We start from the raw sequence: 12,281 nt of genomic DNA on the forward strand, positions 1-12,281 counted from the left end.
GAATAGTATTGTTATTATTATATAATATATCATATTATACAACAATATACTGTATATTTTGTGTACTAAAGATTATAACTCACACATTTCATAAATATGATATAACAGTCCATTTAAAATTTATTATATACTGTATAAGTGAATGGTTTGTTTTTTGTATTGAAGTACACTAATAGATAATGACCTAATCCCTGATATAACATCACTGGCATAATAAACACAATACTTAAACATAAAATTATTAGTATAGTCTATAGTATATATTGTTAACAAATATATTGAATTTTGTATAAATATTAAGTTATACAATATATATATTGAATATTCTATTGTTGTAATAATTGTTAATATTATATACAGTATACTGTATATTAATCAGGGATAAGCAAGATTTTGAATATTAGGGAGGTATAGAGTGGGGTAAATTGAAAACATCTCAAAAATCTTGGGGATATAGTAGGAAAGTCCCAAAATAATAGAAAAGTATCCCCAAAAAAACTCTTAAATTAATAAAAAAAAAACTTTAATTTTACTTAAAATTGAGAAAATAAAAAATAACATGTCTTTAAAATGTTAAATTAAAAATAATTATGTTCTTAAAACTTAAAAATAATCAATAAAAACATTACAATATGCTGTATATTTTATTATTATTATCTCAAATCATATTATTAAAATCATATTTTGCTTGTACATTATATTTTTTCAAAAAAATAATTAATTTTTAATAGTTTAGTTTAATATTTGTTATAAAATAATGTAATATTTTTATTAATTTTAACTATTTTACTCGAAATTTTATGAAAGGTATATTTCTCCTTGTTTTTAAGCAACATTTTTTATTTGGTCAAAAAGTTTGAGGGGGTAAAATTTCAAAATTTCTATTTTAGGAGGGAGTAAAATGGTTCACTTTACCCCTCGCTTAACCCTGATATTAATATATACTATATATATACCGGTATTATTGTTTGTAACATAGCATTTGTATTATGTTTTTAGGTATTGTGTTTATGTGCGATAACTTTCAATTTAAAGACAAAATAATTCAGAATATGTTTTTCAAATACTAAGAGTGTAATCAAATGCTTATAAATCGTGACCAGAATTTTAAGGACAATTAAATAATAACAGCAATAATAATAATAATAATTTTTAATATTATATTAGTTATGTTATACTGAATTATTATTTAGCGTAATTGGTTACTATAAATTACTGTACATATTTTAAATTGTATATTATGTAATACTGTAAATTATATTGTAAATATCTAGTTAGTTTAGTGTTAACAAAAAATAAAAATACTAATAATAATCTTATTATTAAATTTTTTATACAATACAAATAATAGTAACAACATTACCACAACAAATACAACAACAAATGCCTTTTGTTATTAATATAATTATTATTATGTTATAATATGTGCTATATATACAGTATATATATATACATTATATACTATAATAAAAAATATATAAAAACCTATAATACATACACAATAGAGAGAGAGAGAGAGAGAGAGAGAGAGAGAGATACGATATAAAAGATAAAAATTCTTGACATCGCATAACTTGTTATTAGCATTATATATATTTTTTATTACTATTATGATGATTATGATTATTATTATTATGATTATTTTTTATTATAATATTTCCCTTTATGTAATGTTAATTTTGTAGACATTTGTTATCATATAATACAGAATTATTGTAATCATTTTTTGGATTAATGTATGATAATATTTTTTTATATTTTTTTAAACAGATATCATCGAAAAATTAGCAGAAAATATATTAAATTTATTGATACCATTGTTTGTGATCAAAGAAACAACCAAAAACTCACAATTAAACGGATAATATAGTACTATAAAATACATCAATAAAGTACTTAAGATATAGGAGTGTCTTCAATAAATTAAATATATTATTTTATATCAAGTTATACTTATTGATATATAATAATGATAATAATAATTATTATTCATTAGTTTGTATGCAACAAACATAATATTATTAAATAATGTTAATACATATAATAAAATTACTTAAAATAACAATAATAATATTATTAATTTAATTAAATTTCTTTGCCAAATATTATGACATATTAAGAAAGATAGAAATTTAGTGTTAAATTAGGTTATCGTTTTGATGGCTTTTATTATTACACATCTCATTATTATTACTAATATTAATAATAGTAATGAATTTTTATAATAACAATAATAAGTACTTTAATATTAATATAATAATGAAGAAATTGTTTTGTTTATTGTCGTTGTTGGGCATATGTTTGACACATATTTTTTATTTTCAATTTAATAATAATTATTATAAGAAATGAAATGATAATTATGTCAACTTATAATAATTGTGAAATTATATCAATATTTTTTCCCAGACAAATTTTTATAAAAAATATTTTATCGTTTTTGTTATTATTATTAATTATTTAAATATATATTGAAATATAATTATTGAAAAACATAATTTCTTCTACATTAATAATGTTATTAATAATAAACAAATATAATACTAAAATCAACATTAGAAAAAAATTGTAGAAATATACATTTGATATAATGTTGAATAATATTTATAAAATGTTAATAATTATACACAAAATGAATAATAACATTATTTATTACAATAAATATATGTATAAAATATATTATTTACTATTATTTATTACAATAATAAGTCAACAATCGGGTGCTTCTGGTGTTGCACTTTATGGCCACCGTTATCACCGAAGACGTGATTTAGTGTCGGCCGCGCAGACCAAATGTCTGGACCATTGCTCGTGTATTTGGAAAAGCGGTAAAATTACGGTCGAGTGCAGTGCCGGTCAGTTCAATGCCATACCGGCCGGCATCGGTAGTGACACACAAGTATTGCAAATGACGGGCAACATTATGGCCTCATTGAAAGCCCGTTCCTTTCAAAGTGTAGGTCTCACTAATTTGCAGCGCATATCTCTGAACCGTTGCGGTATAACAGCGTTGGACGAACAGGCCTTCTATCAAGTGTCCAATTTGGTTGATCTCGATATAAGTAATAACTTTTTGACTACTGTGCCCACCAATGCTCTACAATACTGTCCAATATTGCGGAAACTTTATTTCTCGCATAATGTCATCAAACAACTAACCAATGAATCATTTGCTAAGTTTAAACACTTACAGACAATTGATTTGTCGCACAATACCATTGAACTAATTGAATCCAATGCTTTTCAAGGATTGAAAAATTTAAAACAATTATATTTATCAGAAAATAAACTCAGGTTTGTTTTAATATCTTTATATAATAATAACTTTAAATTATTTATAATAACTTTATAATTAAGCATAACTTTATTCTAATAATTTATATATTTTAGAGAAATACAAATCAAATAATTAGAAAAATTTTAGAAAATTGATTTTTATAGTTAAAAATTTGTAATTTTTTAATAGAGAATATTGAATATATTTATACTTATCTATAATATAAAGTGTATTATACTAATATACATTCTATACTAAATAAGATTTTAAGTTATAAAATATATCTACAATATATATCAATATAGAGTATTTGTAGATAAATTACTATATTTAATAAAAAATATCCACATATCCAGATGCTCTACTGTATCATATATATGGTAGTGACAACTATAAGAAAGTTGTGCAATAATTCATAAGCAAAATAGCACAAAAATTAATGAAGTATGAAGTTGTTAGCCCTGAGCCATTTGCCATTTATACCGGAGCCAAATACTAAACATAACTGTACATACATTCCAACAAAACACATATATCTTATGACTATACTATGCTTATGGACGCGATTGGTGTGTTTGTCTGTTAAGGCTCACACACACACACATAACATACATATTATACATAACACACACAACACTACAAATTCTGTCACTGAATTGATTATTTGCTAAACATAGGCGAAACACCAGAATCTGGTGGCACTCATATACAGAATACCAGTTTGTCTTTTGCTAAATATATCTATCATAAAATTTTTTGCTTCTCATGTTTGCTCTCTCTCTCTCTCTTTCTCTCTTTCTCTCTATCATTTTGGGAATGACTTCCCACCATCAATAGCCCAGTGCTCTTTCAATGTGTCGGTGCATTCAATAAGAAGGGAGAGAGAGTTTATATGAAAGAAACTATCATTTATAATATGATTTCTTCCTGTTTTGAAAAATAGCACTAAAATTCTGTCAAAGCATTTATAAAGTAATGGATATAAGAATTTTCTGATGGATTTTCATCAAAAATTTTTTTCATAAAATATATAATATATTTATTCACAAATAGAAACATATATTCTCTGTGTGTTGACTATAATTTTCATATGAAATACATTTTTATTATGATTTTATAAGAAATGACATTTTTATATTTGATATTAAATATAGAATAAAATCTTTTTCGTGTTATTATTTTATTATAAAATTTTATTATAAAAAGAAAGTAATAATAAATTAATAAATGACTTTTTTAAATTACAATATATAATATTTTAGTTTTATATATAATCTAATTTAATACTAATCTATGTAGTTATAAAAAATAATTACTTTATTTTTTAAAATTTTCATAATAATTATCCTTTTTAGTAATTAATTTAAAGAAAATTAAATTTTTTGTTTAAACAATAAAAAATATTATCAAAAGAAACGTTTAATTAGTTTTGCTATAATAAACAACAAAATTAACATCAATTTTTTGTATCCATGTGCAGTATATATATATACATATATATATATATGTCTAATCATTACTATTAAGTTTGAACCCGTTTTGTTTGTGAATCCATACAACAACAACAACAACACAGAGTGTGTAACACAAAACTTTATGAAAAGACAATACATTATACTTAAGTCAATATACTCTTCAGGTCTTTTTCAGGGATTTTGTGTTGTTTTAGTTTTTATTACAAACAAAACAAATGAGATTTCTCTCTCTCTCTCTCTCTCTCTCTCTCTCACTCACTCACTCACTCACTCTTTCTCACACACATACACTCATTGACTCGTTTTTTCTTTTTCTTGAGAAGAAACATAAGGTATAAGAAAACAAAGAATTCTTAAAGAGTTTTCTGAAATAAGAAATTCTGACCAATTCTTACAATTTTCTCACACATATTGTGTTTCATCTTAAAGTAAAGGCAAACACCAATAATTTTCTCCTAAAATCTTTACCTTAAGTTTTAAGAACATATATACACACAAACTAAACACTAAATTCTTAGGTTTTAATATATTTTCTCACTTTACTTAACAAACCTTAATATTTAGACTTAGATATATAGTAAACTGACCCTTACTTTCATAGATATTAATATATATATATATATATATATAGTTATATATCTGATAGAAAAGCCGTCAAAAAGCTTGTGAATGGAGAAACTCGATGGCAAACACTACTGATTATACACTTATTTATCAAACATAACGCAAATAGCTATCTATTTATTTATCATTTGATTACTTTCCGGCGTTTAATATAAGATCTGTGAACATATACAACAATCATCATAACCTAAAACTATTGGACACATAGACAATGTATAGACAAAAATTTTTCTTATAATTGCATTATATTTTCGCTATACTGAACATTACTATTGTTGAGATTAGAAATGATTAAATGAGACAATCCTGTGACCCAACTCTTTAAATATCGATTTTTCTTTATTTAATACACAAATATATATATATATAACATTTTAGTGCATCAGTAAAACATAATTAAGAATTATATTTTATAAGATTCTTTATCATAAAGTACTGTATATGTATTATATATCCTAATTTACAACGAAAACATAAAAAAATAAAAATATACGAAAATTTCTTAATGTTGTTCCCATTTGATGTGATTTTAAAATATTATGATGTTTTCGGAAGAAAATATACGACAAATACTAGAAAACCACATAAAAGATGTATTTTTAATGTTTTTGATGAATGTATGGCAAAGAAAAGGACTGCCTTTTCTGATATACAGTACATACTGTATAAGCATTCATCACAACATGCATTTGGTCTATACTTAACTGACAAATGTATTCTCCAAATATTAAATCAAACAATTTTGTGGTCAATATTTTAATATATAAAAAGTTATATAAGATTGTATGTATAGACAGAAATAAGAATCAAATATAAGCGCATTTATAAATAAACAATTTATTTTTTTATCATTTTATTTAATGCAAATTCTTAGTTTTTCTGATTTTATTTGAAAAAAATAAAATCTCAAAAAAACTAACTGATAGTTGCGATAATGTATTGCATACAAAAAATATAATGTTTTGTTTTCACAACAAAATTTTGCTCACAACTAATGCTCTATTTTTAAAAAAATATATATAAAATAAAATAATCTTTTATCTGTACGCTTGTTGTCAATAGTCATAACATTAGCAATTGATTTTCATACAAAAATATTTGTTTTTTTAAATTTCATTTTTCATATATATATACTGCATAGTATAATGTCTAATAGTAAATAATAAGTATATCTAAATCATGACACTACACACACACACATACAGTATAAATTTATATATACTATTTTGATAAATAATCTGTTCAGTCAAATAAAATTTTTAAATAATTTTTGCCAATTTTGGTGCCACACATACTGAACATAATTTATATACATTATAACTACACATACATAGTGTATATCTGCCTTTCCCTGTATTACATATTTTGTATGCATTCAAAAATTCTAGTTTCCCATTCATGACATGTATATTCATGATATACCGTATATATAATATATATAAATAAAATAGATTTGCTATAAATTTCTTACACTTGAGTTTAATATTTTATATTTCCTTTTATTATATATCCAAATATCGAACGAATATATATATAGAATATTCTTGTGATTTCTTTCTTTTTCTTTGAGCACATATTCTCTAAATGTTTAATAATAAGAGACTTTTTGACTGCAAATAAAAAGAAAAAATATGGAAAAAATTCAAACGAATCACAAGTTTTGCTTTCAATGTTTCCTTTTTTCATTCAATGAATAAAAAGCAATAATAATAATAATATAAATAATAAGGAAAAAGATGAGTACTATACTTAAGATAGAAGACGAGTCAATAAAATATATCTTTTATTTAAAAAAAACTATAAACTTGTTTTCAGACACAAACAAATGCGACAACACTTTAAGTAAAAATTATTATTATTTTCATTTTTATTATATTTTTTGTATTATGCTTATCATTAATGATTATACGACTTATATTTTATATGTATATATAATATATAGATATTAAAAAATATTTTTTGATTACAATTGTTGCAATTACTATTTAATTGTTGTGATATAAGCCTCTAATGATTTGCGAGATATCATTATATTAAATGACTCTTCGTCTTAATGATCATAACATTAAATATAAATGAATTGAAACATAATTGGACTCTTATTTTTTATATACCATATCTCTTGATCTATAAATACTGTATATTTATGTTTGCTATAACTCAATGAATGGCATAAATTTTCCATTCAATATATCCAATGTACTCATACTATGCATTATTATATGGTTAGACCCCATGATATGCACAGTTGGCTAATAAAATAAATATTTTCTTTATTTTCACATTTTTTATTTGTGAGACTATTATATAATAAAAATATTCAAATTAATGTTGTATTACAAAAAAATTATGGCAAATATTTTGTCTATTATACAAATTGTATATATATAAAAAATTAAATATTTTAAGAACTATTTAATAACTTAATTTATTATATATATGTAATAAAATATTTATATGAAATCAATATAAATAATTTATTCTAATATGTTAGACAAAAGATTTGTTTTTTTAAAATAACGTTTCAGATCAAATTATTTTTTTATTAATAAGTATATATTAATTAAAAAATATAAATATTATATAAATAGTTAAAATGATAAACTAATGTTAATACGATTAATAAAGTAGGAGGGGTAGGGCATAACCCCACAATCAAACACATCAATTATAATCAATTATATGATTTAAATCATGTAGTATTTGTTTTATATTTATGAATACTAAATATGTTATAACTATTGTTGGCATAATTGCTAATTGTGCAAAAGGTCAAATAAAAAATTATAAATATATATAAAATAATATTTATTATTCTAATTAAGACAATAATTTGTTTTTAAATTTTAATACTAATGTAGTACATAATTGATTTTATATTATAGTATATTTTAATTTAATTATATTATATTGCGACTATAAAAAATTAAATTAACACAACTAATTAAAATCAGCGGATAAATTGCTGAATATTAGTATTATTGTAACTATAAATATATAGTTTTAATGTTATGTAGTAACTTTTATTTAATTTTATTTATATCAAATTTATAAATACAACTATTTCTATAAATAAAAATAAGAAAATGAATATTCAATATATTATTTAATAAGCAAATTATATGAGATGAAAATATAATCCAATATCTAAAATGTATTGACATTTTTATGATTTTATTATTAGATTTGTTTTTATAACATATTTTACACTATTTATATTGATAATGATTGCATTTATTTTCATCACTTAATCCCTGAAAACAATTGACATATAATTTTTACTCCATTGACTTACCGATGATCTCTCTCTCTCTCTCTCTCTCTCTCTCTCTCTCTCTCTCTCTCTCTCTATTTTTCTCTAAACGCGTCTATAATGCTTATATACATTATATGAAATTGCTTTTATGCTTTATAAAATAAAATCAAAATCAACAAAATAAAATTTTTAAAATAAAAAACATCAGTAAATTTATGGAAAATAAAATGCAATACTATTATATTATCAAAGTTTATATATTGTATATTTGTACACTTGAGTGCACCGGCATTATTATGGTCTATGTGTGCATGTATGTCCTTATTTTTGTATATGTATGTATGTATGTGTTTATGTACTGTATGTACTTGTGTGTGTATGTGTGTGTGTTTGTGTTTATGTGTAAAACATTAGGATGATGGCCATCAAATGTATGGCACATCTCATTTAAATCCAATGCTATTAGGATTTGTTTGGATGTATACAGTAGTATATAAATGTGTATATTATAAGAGTATATAATGGCAAAGAAGTTGATATCTGAAAATCACTGTTATTATTGCAACTCATTTTCAAACAAAACACAAAAAAAAGTAAAATCACTTTAGTTTTGTTATTGTTTTATAAAAATATTTAGTTTCTTTTTCTCTAAAAATACAAATAAAAAAAAGATAATTTTATTTATTTGTTATCTAAGACAACATTGTTTTGTGCAAAAATTCAAATTTTATGAAATACAATATATTTATATATATATATAAATAAATTATTTTATGTGAATAACATTAGCGGTGATTTTATTTTGCAATTGCAATTAATCAAACACTTATTACAATACGAGTCAATTTAATAATTAATAGATTTGCATATAATTTTAATGATTATTTTAAGCAAAAGCATAAAAAACTATAATATTTTTTATATGATTTACCGTTAATAATATTTTGCTACTATTGAAAAGCTAATCATAATTTTTAATGAAAACTATACAATGATTACATACAGTATTTATATTAATATTTTTGTTGCCAATGTAAAAGGCCATACAATTAGTAGAGTCCATATCAGTAGAAAATATAATAGTTGTGCTAATAATTAGTACAAAAATAATCTGTAAGTTATAGTGAAGGGGTCATCAAAATAGGGATCGCCACTAGAGTGGTCTGTTTTAGTCAACTATATGTCTATATATTTGGTAAGTTTTAGGCACTGGTATGTAACCAGGGTTAGTGTTGAAAGAGATAGCACACAATGATTATGTTTGCTACTCTCTCTCTCTCTCTCTCTCTCTCTCTCTCTCTCACACACACACACACACATATACACACACACAACACTACAGTATACACAAACGGGTTCATTGTATGGCATATATTTCATGGCATTATCTCGACTCAAATAGCAGACAATTGCTTTGTTATAATTGCCAATCGATTAAATGTCCACTAAATGAATGAATGAATGAATAAATCAATGAATGAATGACTTCAATGAAAATGCTTTTTTGTTTTATATGTTATGTTTTGGTCGCTTTGTTTCACTGTTTGAATACTTGTCTAATAAATGAAGTCATCTCGTGATAAGTCAGTCACTTAAATGGTCCACTCGTTTGGTACTAAATGTGCTCACATTAGACACACTAAGGCATACCATTCCAATGCATTGCATTCACTATTTATCTATCTATTCATCTCAACACACATTTCACAAAAACACTGGCATTTATATATAGATTTATATATATATATATATATATATCAGGTTTAAGTAAGGGTTTGAGTAAGTAAGATAGGGGGCGGGGGTAAGGCTAAAATAGCCCTTAAGATCGAAATTTTGGGATTTTACCACCAGACTTTTTTTTACATACTCGGAAAAATTGTAGCTTAAAAACAAGAGCAATCACACCCCCCCCTAAAATTTAAAAAACAAAATTTTAACTAAGATTTAATAGTTAATACTTAACTTAGTTTATTACTTAATTTTTTGTGCTTTTTAAAACATTAAAATTGAATTATTTATTGTAACTCATCAAAATTAGCCATTATTTTAATAAAATTATGTAATTAAAAATTTAATTATTTGTCCAATAAAGTACTTATGTTACAAGTAGAATATTATTTCTAAATAATTATAATTATGATAATTATATTTATTCTAAATAATAATTTTTTTATAAATAATTTTTATATTTTACCCCTACCCTAAAATCCTAAAAAAACCTTGCTTAGCCTTGATATATATATATATACGCAGCGCATACACACATATATAAATACTGATTAAAAATTTACTTATTTTTTATAAATTTAATTACTAATATTTACTATTTGTAAAAAATGTATACCATCTTTATTTAAATTTATATAATATTACACTTTTAGCATTATTATATATTGACATGTAAGAGCTGCCAGTTATATATTGATATACATATTGTTATTCATATATTGCTATAAATATATTCATGAAATTACTTATAAAATGATGTGAACTAATGTGTGTGTGTGTTTGTAGATGTGTGTCTATATAATAAAATTTGTGACCCATAAATATAGAGAATATCTTTATCACTATATTACAGATTATTAACAAAATTTATAAAATATTATATATAATGTATTCACCAAACACCGTATTTTATAACATAATCAGTAAAATACTTTATATAAAATGCATTATATTATATTATATTAAAAGTACTGTATTTATATTTTTTCTTTAAATATAAACATTATATCTTATATACAGTAGATTCAGAGTATGGTTGTCCATCATTTAAAATATACTGTAATATTTATTAAAAGTGATTCAGTAAATAATGTTTGTGAAATTTGGCTCCCATTATATTGAGTGCTATAATAATAATCATAAAAAAACTAAAGTAATGCTCTGACGACTAAAACATATAAAAATAAGTGAATAGCAGTTTTAGTGGGACTTAAAGTCGCTGTTTTTCTGATAAAAATTTATAAATGAAGTTATGGTATATTAAACATAAATATAATCGCTTTACTACTTCTTATAATATACTATATAATAATATAAATATATGAAAATACTATATATTGTATATATGTATAGATTTCTTTCGTTTTTAAACAATCAATAAACACAACAACAATAACAACAAACATAACCCTATTATATAGACTATATTATACTTGTCTTTAATGTCGTTAAACGGTTGATCCAAATCTTCAGTTTAATAGCCCTAACCTTTTATATAAAAACACATCATTTTGTGTCTCAACAATAGTAATCCTTTATTTTGCCGGATTTCACCCTCTTTTACAAACACACAAATAATAACACCAATCAATTATATTTCATTGACTACAATTCAAAAAAATTATACCCATTTATAAAATAAAAATCTTTGTATTGATTATACTTTTTCCAATATATTATATTTTATATAACAAATATAGCTAATATCAATATCACTGTTACATATAATATAATCTATTGTTGAAAGCATCTTAATATACTGTATTTATATATTATTTATAAATAATGTATTTTTTGTTAGCTAATGTATAGATCTATAAACACGAATATTGAAATAGTATATTAATATATTGTGTAATACATAAAATAAATTTTTGTATTTTTGTTTGTGCAAAATAATAATACATACAAAAATATCAGC

At 22.5% G+C, this 12,281-nt stretch overlaps 1 protein-coding gene across 1 annotated transcript in view; it reads left to right on the plus strand.

The window, feature by feature from the left end:
• The window catches only part of LOC128963368 (uncharacterized), a 47,268-nt gene that overhangs the window by 22,204 nt on the left and 12,783 nt on the right, over positions 1–12,281 (plus strand). Inside the window, exon 2 of the mRNA XM_054309871.1 lies at positions 2,710–3,294. Coding sequence (XP_054165846.1) covers positions 2,710–3,294 — 585 coding nt within the window. The remainder of the gene's footprint in view (positions 1–2,709; positions 3,295–12,281) is intronic.

Source organism: Oppia nitens, unplaced genomic scaffold (assembly GCF_028296485.1).
Source record: "Oppia nitens isolate AA-2021 unplaced genomic scaffold, nextdenovo-longstitch-racon4-pilon3 scaffold7_pilon_pilon_pilon, whole genome shotgun sequence".
Taxonomy (NCBI): domain Eukaryota; kingdom Metazoa; phylum Arthropoda; class Arachnida; order Sarcoptiformes; family Oppiidae; genus Oppia; species Oppia nitens.